Genomic DNA, 18,710 nt, shown 5'->3' with positions numbered 1-18,710 from the left:
CTACTTTAAAATGAAGACTTAGTGGTTTTCATTTAGCTGTCTCTGTATTCAGCAGACGAGGTTATCTGTTTTCCTGCTTACTACATATTAATATGAAAAGATGCCGTCTCGACTGCTCCAGATGTCTCTGCTCGCGGATACCCTCGGGGCCATCGCTATACCCCGCGCGCGCACCTGTCACACACTCTGCTCCCGAGCTCGGTCCAAGCCGGAGCGAGTGAGTGAGCGCGTGTCACTCAGCAGCTCCACCCCTCCGGTAACTACACCCAGCTCACATCCGACCGAACCCGCACATCAGATATATTCACCGTTATACAGGTATCCCCTCAACGTCACTACCGTGGCGAAAAGTTATTATAGGTGTTTTTGTTGGAATTTTGAGGGAACTTACGTGGACTTGGTTGGGTGTAAAGGGTGACAATGAGAGTGAGGATGACTAAGATGACGGAGTGTAGCTGCTGGACGTACTGGACGCTGTTTTTTCTCTGCGCTCTCGTGCAGCTCCCAGCGCGCGCAGATATCACTTGCACCTCGTGCTTCGCTCCAATACGCCGAAATGAGACACAAGTGCAGACAACGGCTTTTGTCAGCCGTGATTTTGGAAGTGTACCGGACGGCAGCACTGATAAAAACTGGAAGTGGGGAATTGATGGAGCTCAACTTTCCCCCGAAGCGCACATAAAGTCTCCTTCTGTGTCCTGGAGAGGGACACCGGAGAACTTGCACATATCCCAAGCGGAACGGACGAGCCAAGCTGAGGAAAAAGACGGAAAAGTTTATCCAACATGGTTTCCTGAGGAAATCAAAGTAAACAGGAGGGAAAAGGCAAAGCGTAGTCTGTTTCCGTCTGACAGCGCGGCCGGTTCTCGGTTCGAGTTCAGGCGTACCGGAGGTGTTGACGGTTCCGGGAAGAGTCCGAGGCAGAATGAACCACACCTGATTACGTCTACCTTTGCGTTGTCTGGAGATTCTGTTCATAACCAGGCCATGGTGCTGTGGTCCGGACACAACAGCAGCGTGAGTTTAAACTTTATCCATGCATCACATTTTAGAGAGCCATAATTATTATATAGTTGTGAAGTTTAAACTGAGCAGGTGGGTCATTTTATCTGTTGTTTTATTGTTATGGATTTCTTTGACATTCTGGACTGTAGTTCACGCACACGACTGGCGCGTGGCAGCTCCAAAACCGTGCACGCGTTACTGTTTCTTTCTACACCGCTCTTCTTTATTGCAAAAAACAAAAAACAAAAAAAAAAACACACAAACTCTCTTGTGTGTTTACGGACAGAGACTGCAATCAAGGCGTGTCATCCAAAGAGTCAGTGCAAATTCCCTGCACATGCATTTGACAGACCACGAATTAATCCATGAATGAAAACAATAAGTAAATATGTCTCCCCTTAGTATTAATTTCTTTAATGCATGTCTATTTTCCATAACTAAGTATATTGATTATTGGAAGCCACTGGTTCTCATTTAACACCCATCCATTCATGGTTCTATTATTTTGATGAATTAAAGTATGTGTGATCATAATAGTCTTATTTTGCTTGTCATTATGTTGTGATCATACTTTCTCTGAAACTATTTAAATGGCAGATTTGAAGTTTTGCTTGGAAAGATTGCATTGAAGATTTTTACTGCATGTTGTTACTGTGCCTTATGATTTCATGTGACAAACAATACAATAATTCTTGTTTTTAGTCTCCCATAACAGACATTTGCCCCAACACCCGATTATGTTTACTTATATGCTAACTTCCTTACTACACACTATGCAAAAAGAGTAGAATGCCAGAATGTGTAGAATTTATGAAACTGTAGGCAAGCGATACCCGGATGACCTACTGCATCTGCTTAGATACTGAAGTGTGCAGCTAGTGGACACTTTTCTGTCCCATAAGGCCGCAGGAGCTGAGAGAAGTAGAAATATTACAATAAATTGTCTCAGAATTGTGAGCCAAGTGCTGCATGAAAGAAAGTTGTTTCTTGTGGCTAAATTGTTAATATTAACACCTTGTTTTTTGCGGGTGTCGTTAGTAAATCATAGGTCAAAAGACATTGTCAACATGGTGGATGAAGAATAAAGATGCAGTTTTTTCGGACACAGCTTTAGTTTGATTTGCCATCATCCCCTTTGGTGTTTGTTGCCTTCTTCATTAGGGCATCTGTTCTGGGATGCAGATGTTTCAGATGAACCTGCCAGTAATGCAGTTTAAGTGAACACAGTGCACAGTTCAGAAGAATAAATTAATATTACTTTAATATGACTGTCAATTATTTGCCTGCAACACTTTACTTTATTAACAATCAATTTCTTTCATCAATAATCTATTTTCTACATCTGCCAGAGACATACATCTCTAGCACCCTGGGTCCTCTGCTTGTATTTCTCCATATGCTGCTGTGGTTTGAGTGACGTTTTTTTTTTTTGTAACCCGAACTCATTCCTTTTTCTTCACAATTTCTACGCCTCATCTGAAATATAAATGACTGACTCTGTCAGCATACTTTTAAGATTGGCAGGGTAATACCTGCAGAATTTATGTATGTGTGTGTGTGTGTGTGTGTGTTTAGGTGTGTGTGTGTGTGTGTTTGTGTGTGTGTGTTTTTCTGCAGTGCTGCTGATGCCATCGCTGTATCTTTTACCAAACCGCATGAGTGATGTCTTTGCGACGCCACAGATGCAAACTGAACGTCAGAGAAAAGATAGCATCCACACAAACTGTTTCTTCCTGTGTGTCTCTATCTCACCCTGACATACACACATTTATGCATTGCACATAGACATTTATTGTATTGATTTGGCACATTTGACACTGTTATACATAATGAACCACCAAATTGTTTAAAGGATAACGCACTCATCATACACATTCATGACGTTAAATGAAAAATGAGGCCCATATGGTAGTTTGAAAAGATCAGTTTAGGAAATGATGTTAGCACGAGAAGAGATGACACCGGTAGCCTCTCAGCGGCAAGCAACAAATGAAGCCCTCTGTCATGCCAGTTTTCATCAAATGTGAAACCTTTCCTTTTGCTTCCTGTAGACACTCTGTCTTATTACCACACAAGTGATAAAGCTAATGTCTGGCCTTTCACACCTCTGTTGGACCTCACTCAATCCCTGACACACACACACACACACACACACACACACACACACACACACACACACACACACACACACACACACACACACACACACACACACACACACACACACACACACACACACACACACACACAGTTCTATTTGCACACTAGGATGCAGTGGGCAATAATAAAAATGATACTTTTTACTGTTACAGCACAGCCTGCCTTAAATACCCTTGTTTGCTCCAGAAGGTGAGAGCAGATGGACAGATACCTGTAGAGTATGCAAATACCGGGATACAGCTAGACTCAAGGGTATCATAGAGAGCGTGTTGCAGGCGTGCACATTTGTGTGATGATGTCACAGAAGAATTAGAGACTAGGTGTGTTTCATTTGACAGTTGACTTCACAGGGTATTCTGCAATCTTAAAGGAATAGTTCACACAAAAATGAAAATTGTCAACATTTACTCACCCTCATGTCGTTCCAAACCCGTAAGACTTTGGTTAATCTTCAAAGGTCTCTGTCCCTCAATTAAAAGTCCAGGTAACGGAAACTTAAAAATATGATAAAAGCATCATGAAACAAATCCATATGAAGCGGTCTAAACCAAGCCTTGTAAAGAGATACGATCTCTTTATATGATGAACAGATTCTTCAATTTTAACATAACCAAATTACATTTCATTTCATATTAAACAATGCAACATACATTTATCACTTTCAACGCTTTCAGATATGAATTAAAAAGTAATATAGTTGTATTTATATAAATAAACATAGGTGTATGACGTGCGCATGTATATTAAATGTAAGTATGATAATTTCTATTGTATTTATTTACAGATATAAATTATGTTATCATAGCTCAAACTCCTATAATATGCAAAACTCAAATTTCATCTATATGTGATGATTTTGCAGGATGTACCAAATGAATGAATTTTGTGAAGTGAACTTCAACAGATATCTCCTACTTGGTGAGTAGGGCACAGAAAACACAGATTGGGGACCCTGCCATTCGCAGATACAGTCTGCATTTTATGATCGTACTCATTTGGCAACTTACTTGGCTCATGTATTACGCCTTTGCATGCAAGGATTTGCTTTATTTTGATGTTAGTGGCTTTAGCGACCAAATTGATCCACAGCGTTCAGCAGTTTTCCTGAAGAGAAGTGAGTGTGTGAGTGTGTCTGTGTGCAAGAGACTGTGTGTTCTGCTGAAAGCATACTCTCTTAGGCCTAATGTCACTGAAAGCTGAAAGCTTTCACTTTTGATTCACGGCAACTGAGAGGCTGTTTGGCCGCTTTCTCAATTGTAAAAACAATCAATGAAAATCCATAAAGATGATGGAAATGCAAGAGAATCATTTTGCTGCCCCTGCAACGCCTGCCCTTGGGTCCTGATCCATAGTTTGCCCTCTAAAGTCCACGTTGACATTTTCTCTGAGAGGAGCCCCCGCAGAGCAAGAAATCATTGTAAAGGTGGGGTTTGTGTATTTCGTTGTCTAGACAAAACGGATCTTATGCAAATGTGGCTAAGGAAGCACATCTCCAGGGGAAGTCTCTCCATGGGAGTTTGATTGCGATCAAGCAGTGATTTTAGCATTTCAAAAAAACTCTCCGGCTTGCTGTGAGAGAATCGCAGATTATGGCTGTACAATCATAGGTTGCACAGGATTTATTTTGTTTGCCGGTCTGTTGCGCTCGAGTTTTTCATTTTGATGCTCTGTTGATGCCCTACAGGAAGATGGCAGTCAACTATGTGCAAGTGTGGGCTTGTGCGTGCGTTCATGTGAAATTTTGTAAGGGCGTGTGCGCATGTGTTCATGTGAGTACACATGGCCTGCGGAGAGCATGAGGGATGTCCTTGAGTGTGTGTGTGTGTGTGAGTTTGTGTACTATCTATCTCAGGGCAGCAGAGTGGCTTTGCTTTAGCACACACTCTGACTCGGGGACACATCAAGCCTGGTTAGTTTTAAAGGACTTTTCGATATTAGGGCAGTTTGAGAGGAAGCCAATGTTTTAGTTTTGCGGCCAGTCACTGCTGGTACTTCAAAAAAGTTTATTCAAAAAAGTACTATTTTTTTTTCAATACTTTAAAAAAAATATGTAGAACTTTGGTGCACCAAGGCTGCATTTATTTGACCAAGAATACAGCAAAACGTCTCGGTTACGTATGTAACCCTAGTTCCCTGATAGGGACGAGACGCTGCGTCAAGCTGTGGGAACGCCTCGTGTGTGCGTCATGAAGCACGTATGGAATCAGTCCAATGGAGAGACAGAACGTCATAGGCGGGTGACGTCATCGACCAGGAAACTATAAAGCACCCCCAAAACACAAGCGCGACAGCTTCTGATAGGCCTGATGGAAGCGCTAACGGGCATGCTGGGAGTATGGCAGAACGACGCAGCGTCTCGTTCCCTATCAGGGAACTAGGGTTACATACGTAACCGAGACGTTCCCTTTCAAGGGAACTCGAGCTGCGTCAAGCTGTGGGAACGCCAATACCCACGTCGCCATAGGAGCAAATGACCGTCATGTGGGAACTAGCGCACAGAGGACGAGAGCACCTGCGCCCCAGGAGTGGAACTTAAGTCCAATTCATAGAACTTAACAAATGTATGCAGTGAGGACCACCCAGCCGCATCACAAACATCACTTAGCGATACTCCTGACAACAATGCCTTAGAAGCAGCCATACTCCTAGTAGAGTGGGTTCGTACAGCCAAAGGTGAAGGCTGACCAGCCGACTCATAAGCAAGTGAGATGGCCTCAACCACCCACTTGCTCATTCTCTGTTTAGACGCGGGACACCCTTTCCTGGGTGGCCCAAAGCACACAAATAACTGTTCTGATTTCCTCCACAGGGCAGCTCTGTGGACGTAAGCGTCTAACGCCCTAACCGGGCAGAGAAGGTTAAGTTTCTCCTGATCTGATGACACAAAAGGAGGAGGATAGAAAGCCTGCAGCACTGTAGGTCTAACAGCATTAGTAGGGACCTTAGGGACATAACCTGGTCTAGGGTATAGAAAAGCCTTAACCATACCAGGCGAAAACTCCAGGCACGAGGGTGCAACCGACAGAGCCTGCAAATCTCCGATTCTCTTAAGTGAGGAGATTGCAAGCAGAAAAAGAGTTTTATACGTGAGAAATTTCTCAGAAACTTCCTCAATAGGTTCAAAGGGGGCCAAAGGCCCTCTAGTACAATGGCCCTCTAGTACAATGGCCAAATCCCAAGTCGGCACCCTCATACGAACTGCAGGCCTAAGCCTCAAAGTGCCACGAAGGAAGCGAGTTATAAGTGGGTGTCTCCCAAGAGAAACTCCACTGAAAGGGACATGGTAAGCAGCTAGTGCCGCCACAAACACCTTTAGTGTGGAGGGGGATAACCCTGCAGAGAAACGATCCTGCAGAAACTCCAGCACTGCACTCACTGGGCCGTTAACTGGGTCCTGCCGGTGTTCTGCACACCAAGAAGTGAAAAGTTTCCACTTCAGGGCATATAACTTCCTCGTGGACGGAGCTCTGGAGTGAAGGATGGTCTCAACAACCTCAGTTGAGAGACCAGATTCTATGAGCTGGGCCCCCTCAGAGGCCAAGCCCACAGTTTCCACAACTCTGGGCGGGGGTGAAATATCGTACCGCCCTCCTGAGAGAGTAGATCCCTCCTGATCGGAATCTCCAAGGGAGAGCCGTCCAGAAGAGATATTAGGTCCGCGAACCATACTCGGGCCGGCCAGAACGGGGCTACTAGAAGTAGGCTGACCCCGTCCCGGCGAACCCTCTCCAGAACTCCTGGTAGCAGAGCAACCGGGGGAAAAGCATACAGACGTGACCTCGGCCACGGCTGTACCAGAGCGTCCAACCCCAGAGGGGCTGGCTGAATGATGGAGAACCACAGATGACAGTGCGTTGTCTCCTTGGAAGCGAATAGGTCCATCTCGGCGCAACCGAAACTCAACCAAAGGAGCTCCACCACCTCGGGGTGGAGCCTCCATTCCCCCGGCCTTGGCCCCTGCCTCGACAGGGAGACTGCTACCACATTCAAATAACCAGGAAGATACATAGCTCTCAGAGACCGTAACTTCCCCTGGGACCACAGGAGGATCTGACGGGCCAACTTGTAAAGTGGACGCGACCGCAGGCCCCCCTGATGATTTATATACGAGACCACCAACATGTTGTCTGACTGAACTAGCACATGATGACCTCTGAGGTCTGCTAGGAAGTGTTTCAAAGCTTGGAACACCGCCAACATCTCTAGACAATTTATATGCCATGATAGATGATGGTCCTGCCACAGACCTTGGGCTGGACGACCACTCATGACCGCCCCCCACCCTGTGAGGGAAGCATCCGTCGTTAGCGTTACGCGACGACAAAGAGCCCCCAACACAGGCCCTTTGGATAGGAACCAGGTTTCTTTCCACATGACCAGAGCACAAAGGCAGCGCCGCGTGACTTTGATCGTGCGGAGGGGATTTCCCCTCGGGGAGAATCCCTTGGTCCGGAGCCACCACCGCAGTGGTCTCATGTACAACAGGCCGCAAGGTATAACGTTGGACGCTGCTGCCATCAAACCCAACAGTCTCTGAAACTGTTTTACAGTAAGTAGCTGGCCTAGCTTTATTTGTTCACAGCTGAAAGAATCGAAGCGATGCGGGTCGGAGAAAGTCGCGCCCGCATCGAGACCGAATCCCAAACGACGCCCAGAAAAGTGGTCTTCTGAGAAGGAGATAATACACTTTTCTTTGCGTTCAGCCTCAACCCCAACTTTCTTATATGAGCGAGAACGACATCTGATGCTGAACCACCATCTGCTCTGTCTGAGCTAAAATCAACCAATCGTCGATGTAATTGAGGATACGAATGCCCTGAAACCTCAGGGGCACTAAAGCTGCATCCATGCATTTCGTGAAAGTGCGGGGAGATAAAGCTAGGCCAAATGGAAGAACCTTGTACTGGTACGCCTCGCCCCCGAAGGCGAACCTCAGGAACTTCCTGTGTTGTGGAAGGATGGAAATATGGAAGTACGCATCCTTCAGATCTATCGTGACAAACCAGTCCTCGGATCTGATTTGTGACACGATCTGCTTGATAGTGAGCATCTTGAATTTTAGCTTCCCTACCGAGCGATTCAACAGGCGCAGATCTAAAATTGGACGCAACCCCCCATCCTTCTTTGGAACGATTAAATATCGGCTGTAAAAACCTGACTCCAAACTGGGAGGAGGAACCCTTTCTATAGCCTCCTTTTAAAGGAGCGCTTTCACCTCTTGTTCCATTACCAGAGCCTGCTCGGGGCCCACCACTGTGGGCAGAACCCCTCTGAATTTTGGTGGACGACACCTGAATTGGATAGCATAACCCTTTTTTACTGTGTGCAGAACCCACTGAGATATTTTTGGAAGGCTTTTCCACTCTGCCAGAAATACTACTAAGGGTACCAGTCTCTTGAGACTGGCCTCTGGTGTAGCTTGAGCAGCAAACACAGCGCCCTGTAACGGCGCACCGGCAGGGAATGACTGGCTTAACTGCTCTGAGACCCTCCTCAGAGGGGGCGAGCGTCCCTCGGGAAAGCGCTCGCTGAGAGCGTCTGTGCCCCGGCATAAAGGCGGGGTTGGCAGAACGGGCCCCTGAGGGCACCTAAGAAGAGCGGGCACCGTGTAATGCGGTGAACACCTCTCTCCCACGGCAGGGACCACCCTCAGCATGATAACTGTCCTTAGATCAGTTTTGCCAGAAGACTTCGGCTGAGAGTGCCGCGTCTGGTCCCACTGTTTGGAAGGGGGAGCGCGAGACGCGACACTCTGCTTCTGTTGCACCCTATGTGAGGAGCTGACTGACGGCCTGGACTGCTCCCGCCCAGCAGTACCGGGGACATGAATTTTAAGAGGCATACATTTCTGAAACGCTGCCGACTGTTTCTTCTCTTCCTGAAATCTATCTATGACAGTATTGACAGAATCACCAAAAAGACCATGAGGAGAGAGCGGAGCGTCCAAAAGAAAAGCTTTGTCTTTTTCTTTCATGCCAGAGAGATTTAACCATAGATGTCTCTCAATATAACATATATATATATAGTTTTTTGAAATAGTGAAACTCCTGCTTAGTGACAGACAAAAACACTTGAGACAGATCCACATATAGCGCTTACTGAAGGCATAGAAGCTGTCGCGCTTGTGTTTTGGGGGTGCTTTATAGTTTCCTGGTCGATGACGTCACCCGCCTATGACGTTCCGTCTCTCCATTGGACTGATTCCATACATGCTTCATGACGCACACACGCAGAGGCGTTCCCACAGCTTGACGCAGCTCGAGTTCCCTTGAAAGGGAACAATATTATAAAATATTGAATATATATATATATATAATATATTGTTAAAACTTTATATCATTTTAAAATATAATATATTCTGACCGAATACTTTATTTCTGACATTATGGCTACGTTCACACTGCAGGCTGAAACGACCCAATTCCGATTTTTTTGCCCCTATGCGACCTGTATCTGATCTTTTCATGACAGTCTGAACGACACAGATCCGATCTTTTCAAATGCGACCCAGGCTACTTGGGTATGTGGTCCAAATCCAATATGTATCCGATCTTTTGAAATGCAACTTCAATCTGAACGGCCAGGTGACATGTATCCGACCCGCACATCATTGATATGCAACAAACGTCATAATTCTGCGTTGAAGTAGCAACGTTCTAGCAGTAGAATGAGAAGATAAACTATGACCGTTTAGTACTCTTCTGCGCATGCGGGTCACTTCTGGGTCATTTCACGTTCACACAGGAGATCACAAAAGGTCACATTTAATTGGAAATGTGAACGGCCTTGCAAAAAAAACGATTTTTTTCAAAAAATCGGAAATTGAGCATTAAGCCCCTGCAGTGGGAAAAGCCTATGTCACATGATCCTTCAGAAATCATTCTAATATGCGGATTTGATGCCCAAGAAACATTTATTATAATCAAGGTTGAAAACCATTGTGCTATTTTTCAGGATGGAATAGAACGTTCATAGGAATAGCATTTATATATAAAAAAAATATTTTGTAACATTATAAGAATCTTTGTCCATCTGTTTGCAGACAAGTCGTATCCATTTACCTGAATCATATGATCAAGTGAATCTGCACATTCTGTCTCCAATAATTTGTCACCTAATGTGCAGAGCTGGTTGCATAACCTCAGGATTTATTCTCTCAAACCCTGAAATCTCATAATCATGATTAGAATCTACCAGAGCAATACAAACATATTTTGTTAAACTCCATGTTTTACAGATTCATGTATTGTGTCAGTTACTAATCATTTTAAATCCTATGATTTATGAGACACAGCCATTCTAAAGTATACGAATATATCCATTACAAAATAAGTTTGAAGCTAAAATAATTTGTCATTTGCTCAGCACAGAGATTTATGGACAAATTCAAGGGAAAGTGAAACAAACAGCCTAACTCTTAACATTTCTGAAGCCAAGGATTATAAATATCTACAATAAAAAAGTATTTCTTTTGTCATTGTAAAAAATATTGTTGTAAAGCTTGGCAATCTTTTAATATTATGTTTCCTTAAAGTCATGATCTTTTTTCAGGTTATCCTGCTATATGCACAACTCCATCACTCAAATATTACAAATGTGGTGGTGATGGTAAGTTCAGTCTCAAGACTTTGGCACTTTGTGCCAATTCAGTCATTTAAATCTGAGTAGATTAGGTTTTTTATTTATCCGTAAATGTTGCTTCTTTAAATTCGAGGTTGACCAAAAATGGATTTTCAGATGTGGGAAGAACGTCCTGGTTGCGTATGCAACCCACCGTTCCCTGAAGGAGGGAACGGAGGACGTAGTCGACGCCGACTGAAATGGGATCTCGCTAGAGAGCCTGTCTTCTTCGAGTACTATTGAACGAGCCAATGTAATTGGCGTGCGTGATTCGCATCACACACTCCGCCCCGCGGCGCGGGTATAAATACGGAAGTGGATGCACGCACTAGTTGCTTTTCGCTGAGGAGCCGAGAGTAACCCGGGGTCAGCGGTGGTCCAGCGGTAGTGGCAAGGGGACTACGTCCTCCGTTCCCTCCTTCAGGGAACGGTGGGTTGCATACGCAACCAGGACGTTCCCTTTCAGTCGATAACGTCGGACGTAGTCGACGCCGACTGAAATGGGATCAACCATTGAACACGCCACTAACGCTGCCACCTTCCAGTGCCTAAACCAAAGCCTCCTGATGCCCCCGCAAACTTAAGGCGGGGAAGGACAGGGCTTAGGCCAGGGAAGTCACTGCTGTTCCTACAGGACCACTGGGAAAGCGTTCCCCGTACGTTGGAAGGAAGGGACGCTGCGGAAGCCACATCCAACCCAGAGGGAGGTAATGTGGAGAATACACATATGAACTGGGCGGAAACCGGGCAGTCTAACATATGGAATGTCACTGGGGTGGCTCCAGCCTAAGACGGGGGGAGACACACCGGACAGTGACGGCAGAGAGACTCTGCCGAGGGAAGACACGGGCTCACCGCAGGGAGCCGTATCGTGGAAGAATACCCATATGGGGTCACCGAAGGGACCGCAACATAAGGACCCAGCCTAACCCAGGTTCCACACTGCTTACGAGTGGTAGGCCTAACACCAGACGTTCCGCACGTCCGACGTCGGAGGGGTGTGGAGGAACTCAACAGGGTTCAATTTTAAGGGAACTCAACTGGAGTAGAAAGGCGCACGTATCCAGTCCATAGGAGGGGAATGGCGCAGCAAGCCGACACTTGAACCGGGCTCACGGTGAAACTGGCTTCATGAGAAGGGAGCCCACGTGAGGCAGCGGTTCAACTAGGTGTCGTCCAGCCCCCAACTCTAGAATCTGTTTTAGCAAAGCATATCGTCAACGCCCAGGCGGAGCACTTTACACTCATCATAGAGGAGCTCAACACCTAAGTGGACATGTTGCATCTCGGACCTTTGCCGAAATGAAGGCAAGCACTAAGTGCAACTTTGCATGGAAACAGCCTTCCCTCTCTGCTGAATTCCAACAGATATTTGAAGAGCTGGTCTGAGGTCTATGACTTGCATTCTGTACACGTCCAAGCGAACGGACAGAGAAGCCAGGGCTGGATCTGCCTCCTCCAGGGCAGCGCTTGCAGGCTCACCACCTGCTCCTATTACGGGAGAGGTAGGAACCTTGGGCACAATCCGAGCCGGGGTCTCAGCTTGTGAGAGTTAGCCGGCCCAGACTCCAGGCACAATACGTTGACCGAAAGCGAGCAAGTCCCTACCCTCTAGTAGAGACCACGCGAGCAGGAGAACTGATATAACAGAATTTTTAACTCACTGCCTGCAGTGGCTCAGGGGCGGTCTCCCAGGGACAAGGCCCAAGAGGATAAAGAGGGACACAAGGATTACAAGACCTTGCTCCTCAGGAACCTGACGATCAGAACGTGCTTCTGCATACTTCTGCAACACGATGAGCGTCGTTTAAACACCGAGGCAACATCATTTTGAGGGTGAAGGAAAACAGCCTACTGCAACCCATTTTGCAGGAAAGAGAGCACTGAAGTGATCGAAAGCTTTCAGGATCTCCTCTGGAGAGAAGACGCACTCAACGACTAGGTTCCACTTCTAAAGGCGTAAGCACGCTACCCAATTCTAGGGGGTGCTCGCAGAAGTGATGGTAACTATCACATGTTCTTGTGATAGCCACCTGAACCTCCGCGTTCAGATGTAAGACCGCCCGGAATCTCCGGGGGAAGAACGCGTGTGCCATCGTGCCCCGTCCCCGAAAGAGTTTTCAGGGGAAGTCAGGAAGGCTGTTGAAGGGAACCAGGTCTAGTTGGGCCAATAAGGGGCAACTATGAAGACCTGTTCCTCTCCTGACTTGGCACGTAGGTGCAAGCGACGGGCGCAAAAGACAGGAGCATTGCTCAACACAACATGTGAAGATCACTGGGCTTCAGGAGCATTTTCTGCTCAGCACTTGGGTGTGACAAGTTCACTGAGCTTCAGGAGCATTCCTGCTCAACACCTGAGTGTGATAAACTCACCGAGCTTCAGGAGCATTTCTGCTCAACACTGAGTGCGAAGAACTTCACTGAACGACAGGAGCATTTCTGCTCAGCACTTGAGTGTGACAAGTTCACTGAGCTTCAGGAGCATTACTGCTCAACACCTGAGTGTGATAAACTCACTGAGCTGCAGGAGCATTTCTGCTCAACCCTTGAGTGCGAAGAACTTCACTGAGCACCAGGAGCATTTCTGCTCAGCACTGCGTGTGACGAATTCACTGAGCTACCTGTGATGAACTCACAGAGCTACAGGAGCATTGCTGCTCAACACCTGAGTGCGATGAACTTCACTGAGTTTCAGGAGCAATTCTGCTCAACATGAAGAGTGATGATTTCACTGACTTGCAGGCGCAAGGCGACCATGAGTCGCAGTCACTTTTAGAAGGCTCACTGGGGTTAAACGCATTTCTGCGGGCCCCTGGGGCAGCTGAGACCCAGTGTTTGTCCAAGGGTAGTCCGCTCGGTTTACCCAAACACTGGCGGAAAAATAAAACCGGGGGGGCAACTGAGCGGCCCCGGAATGGTCATGACCCAGCCGGACCCAGGGGATGGAGTCTCCACTTGCCCTGGCTATAACTGTCGTGAGGCTCGATGGCGGCACGATTGAGTAAGCGGGAGGAGTGGAACAAGGCGCCCTCAGAAGCGTCTGACTCCAAGGAGGAGGTGACGGGTGAGTTTGTGACATGCAGGGGAAGCTTGCGCAACGGTCGCAATGTCTAACAACTCGAGGCACGAATGCCCGTGTAGTCGGGGGTCGCCCAGGCCCCCGTTAAAACACGCCCTTTGTACATGGCCCCTCTGTTGAAGAGGGTTTGGCAGCAGACCGGGATGAACTATAGTCACACGGGGTGAGCTGCTCTGCCACGGTCACCTCGGGACTCGATCGTGAAGCTAGCGCTGAAGCGGTCACATATGGAGGAAGCCAAAGGCTGCGACTACCATATACCCCAGGAGCCTCTGAAAGTTCTTTCAGTGGGACCCTTTCTCACTTCAACACCAGCTGAACACATTCTCATTGGAGAGACATGTTGGACCGAGTACCTCTCCAAAACTAAGAAAGAGATACTCAGCCCGTGGGCGAGACTACTCTCTTCCAGTTGACCTGACGACCCAACGGGCTCTGGAGCACTCGAGGGGAAGGACACTGTACTGATACTCCACCCTTAGACGCAAATCACAGGATGGCCTGCGGTGCGGGAGGTAGAGATCTGAAGCACATGTCTTTCAGGTCAAAGCTGCAGACCAATCTTGGGCCAAGATGGTCACGACCCACCCCCTAGTAGCACGAAGAACGAGTTTACAACTGGCCTTCGTACCGGCTGGAGGAGCGGCTATATCAAATCCTTCGCCAGCAGGATAAGATAAGCACGCACAAGTCAGGAGCACTGCTCAACACTCGGTGTGATGAATATCACTGAATTTTCAGGAGCACGTCTGCTCAACACCTAATGTGATGACTATCACTCACTTGAGCGGGGTAGCCGAGCCTGAGGTGGGGCAGCAAAGTAGAGAGAGTGGTGTTAGTGTGCTGTGCAACACTTACCTGTCTCCACAAGCGGCAGGGGGCGCGTGAGAAGGCGGATGACCGGGTCCTCGAACGCACCAAGCTGCCTGCTGGCGACCAAGGGGGAGCTGAGGGGTGTAAGGCTATACAGGGTCACACCCGCCAGACTGGCCCTCTTGGGACCCAGGAACAGATGAAATTGCTCTCTCTTTGAAGTGTGGGTACCGCTTTCTCCGTTTTTTTTTTTTTTTTTTTTAGGGAGCCAGCGGCGGAACAGACACACACACAAACAAAGGCTCCACCCGGCCCTCACCCGGGGGGAGGGAGTGATCGTGCCACTCCAAGAGCATCTCATCCATTCCTGGGCGGCCCGCTCCGGAATGCTTTCGCTGTCGCTTGCCACCTGGCTTGGCAGCGCCTGGAGCGGGCTGGGCGTCTCTACTGCGGCCGGCTCCATGCTGAGGCCTGGGTGGAGGCTGCTGCGGAGGGCCAGCAGGAGCGGCGGGCGGAGAACGCCCACGGCGACGAGCAGGCGGAGGAGCTGCCACCGGCGGCGGGTGGAGGCAGCAGCTGGCCACCGGGGCAGGATGTGCCGGATGACGTCCGTCTGCGCTTGAGCGGCAGAGAACTGTTTGATGCAGTTCTCCACCGCGTCGCCGACCAGCCCAACCTGGGAAATTGGGGAGACCAGGAACCGAACCTTGTCCGCATCCGCCATACCAACCAGGCTGAGCCAACGAAGGCGCTACTGGACCACCAAGGTGGACATCGCCAGACCGATCACGCACGCTACGACACCCGTACCCCGGAGGGTGAGGTCGGATGCAGTGCGGTGCTCACCTATGAGCGCACGGTCTGGATTACCCTCGTGCATGCCATGGGTGCCCTAGCCTGCAGCAACGCCATGGCACGCAAGAGGAAGGGGCTTGCCCACAGGCTTTGTAAGCTCTGCCCGTCGGAACAGACGAAACTCACAGGCCCTAGGGGGGAGACGAGGATCCCCCCAAAAGGCAGCGGCCGCCGGACAAAGGTGCACCTGTGTCGACAGACCGCTCCAATGGAGGGACACCTCGCAACCCTTCACCGTTCCTCCATCAAGGGTAATGAGGGGGAAAAGCTATTCAGGCAGTTTCTGGCAGAGAAAGATGCTGTTCACCACCTGATAAGCTCTCCATGCATTTCGGGAAAGAAAGGCACTGGGGCGGCGAGCTGAGAACCAGGGCGGCCCGCCCCAAGATACCAAACTCCAGATTCCAACCGAGACTGAACGGGACACGGTGGAGGTTCCACTCGAGCCCGGCAGCCTCGGCGGCCCGTTTCAGCATAGCTGATAATTCTGGATCCGGCTCGGGCAACATTGAACTCCCGGAGGGAGACAATGCAGCCGAGTCATCATCTCTAGAAGTCAGCTCACCCTCCGATCCTGCAATCGGCGTCCTGTCCTCCAGGGGAGCCCCGAGTGAAACCGCTGGCCCACCCATTACAGATGGACCAGCAGACAACACAGGAGGCCCCAGTGGTTGCAGTGGAAGGGAGGAGTGAGGAGCCCACAGGGAATGGTTACCGGGCGGGACATCCAACACTATCCTCCGGTCACCCATCCCACACAGCACCCGAGGGTGGGGCATGGTAATGGGGACTCGCTCTCCGCGAACGAAGGCGAGTCTCGCCCTCAACACTGCGACAGTCATGTTCCCACAGAGAAAACATGAGCTGTCCACAAAAGCTGTCTCAGCGTGCTGTAAGCCAAACACGTGACACAACAGTTGTGACCATCAGAGAGAGACAGGGAACGACCGCACCCAGAAACGCACGGGCGGAATGACATCTTGAAAAAGACGCAAACGCACCCGTGTTGCTCTTTCAGAAAATAGGACCGTCACCAGTGCCGGAGCACACAGGGGAATGACCGCGGCAACACTGAACAGAGAACTGAAACAGTGAAGCACTCACTTTTCCGCCCTCTAACCAGCCATCAACACACACAAACATTTAGAAATTTGTTGCTGTTAAAACAGCAGTTGAGAGCTCAAAGCTCGCGATCACCGCTGCACTCGCGCTGTAGAACACCAGCACTGGGAGAGTCTTCCTGAAGAACACCGACACACTCGCTCGTTGTAGACAACAGCACTCTCAGAGACATCAAACGATCGGCTCCGAAGCGAAAGGCAACTAGTGCGTGCATCCACTTCCGTATTTATACCCGCGCCGCGGGGGCGGAGTGTGTGATGCGAATCACGCACGCCAATTACATTGGCTCGTTCAATAGTACTCGAAGAAGACAGGCTCTCTAGCGAGATCCCATTTCAGTCGGCGTCGACTACGTCCGACGTTATCGACTGAAAGGGAACATCATTTTTCTGATTTATACGATAGGCCTACCGTTTTTAAAATCTGTATATTGAATGTGCTAAATATGTCCTTGGTCTTTCTATAGCCCTTTACACCTGTGACAGGCCATGACATGCAGAGCCTACAGAAGTGCAAAATGTATAAAAACTCAGGTGCAGTTACAACCAAAAATCACAATAAACCAAAATCCCTAAAGAATCCAGAAAAAACTGTATAACTAGAAAAATGTACATTATATATGGATAAGAAAATGAAGCACAAGCTTGAATGACTTCAAATAACCTTCTTTCTCTTTGTTTTTATTTGTCAAAATGAACATGGGTTAATCAATGGTAAATCATGCTTGTGTGGTGTTTTTTATAACATTCTATCTAAATTAATAATTATGCAATACTAATAATATTAGACTATATAGAGCGATGGAGATTTATGAACTACATGTAAGATTTATGATTTCTTTTTCCCAGATGAAGTTGTATGTGCTGACAGGGCACATTTACATATACTCACATTTTCTTGGCATGCGTTGACTTTAATTTAGTGCGCTGGATGATTATCTAATCAAAATCACTAAATATGCATTAAAGTAACAGTAAAAATAATAATATTTAGCCAATGAAAATAGTTAGTTAACAAAAAAAGAATTTAATATATTGTGTAAACTATATTTTATTTTGCCCCTGACTTTGTATTTGGGTCAATTTTAGTCAGTTTGGTCTTCTTTCTGAATTATATCTTTATTGATTTAAAATTGAATAAGCTTATTTTTGTGAAATGTTTTGCTCAAAATTTTTGAAACTATATTTCTTTAGAATAAACGCCATTATATAGAGACGTTTTTGACACATGACATAGAGTTACCAATTTACCAATTAAGTGTCCAAATACATTTTGGGGGCCACTGTATATCTCAATAATAAAATGTGCTCAATAATAAGATATGTGAAAGCGCCCATGTACCCTTCACACCCTTCAAATGCATGCAGACCAGTGACCTGTTTTTCCTTCCAATGGGATTCGCAGTGACGGATTTATTCATTATGAGGTATCCAGGCTTTGTCTCAGTACTGAATATTAATGAGCATGCAGATTAATTGTGGTCATTGTACACTTTCCAGGGATGTAGCGAGCAAGTGTCAGAAGTGACCTGGAGATGAGAGATGAGAGCATTTGTCATTGGTCTTTAGAGAGAATGTGCGTGCAAGAGTGCTTGGGTATATGTGTTTGGCACTGATGTGTGCGTGTGTATGCCTGTGAATGTCTTTGAGACCTGTGTGTGTCCATGTGTGTGTCTAATTATTGGTCTGTAGAGAGTCAGCTTGTCTCTCTGTCTTTTTAATTAAAGGCAGAGGCAGCGGAGGTCGAGTGGGTATCCAGACTCTAGAGAACGGCTGTGAAAGACATCGAGAGGAGCAAAGGAAGCCAAAGAAACAAAGGAAGTCAGATCAAAAAAAAAAAAAAAAAGCATAATATAGAGGTCACAGAAAATTTAGAGAGCAGGCTATTATAACCCAATTCTGCAACAGAAAGGAAGTGACATCACAGAAACGGTGTTCAGAGGGAGCAGAGATACGTTCAAGTCAAAGTAAAAACACTTCGGTGTCTTTAATGCTAATGATGCAACCTTTTTTTTGTCTCATTCTCTTTGTTCTGACTTTGTTCTGATGACAGCTCA

The 18,710-nt window shown here is 47.4% G+C and overlaps 1 protein-coding gene across 1 annotated transcript in view; it reads left to right on the top strand.

The window, feature by feature from the left end:
- The first annotated feature begins 291 nt into the window (after positions 1 to 291).
- Positions 292 to 18,710, top strand: part of sorcs3b (sortilin related VPS10 domain containing receptor 3b) — a 77,917-nt gene continuing 59,498 nt past the window's right edge. Inside the window, exon 1 of the mRNA XM_077239307.1 lies at positions 292 to 1,017. Within this exon, the coding sequence (XP_077095422.1) occupies positions 421 to 1,017 (597 nt within the window). The 5' untranslated portion in view covers positions 292 to 420. The remainder of the gene's footprint in view (positions 1,018 to 18,710) is intronic.

Source organism: Siphateles boraxobius, unplaced genomic scaffold (genome assembly GCF_051911475.1).
Source record: "Siphateles boraxobius isolate OS27281-9 unplaced genomic scaffold, OSU_SipBor_1 22, whole genome shotgun sequence".
NCBI lineage: Eukaryota > Metazoa > Chordata > Actinopteri > Cypriniformes > Leuciscidae > Siphateles > Siphateles boraxobius.
This window is presented reverse-complemented; position numbering and strand designations above follow the sequence as displayed.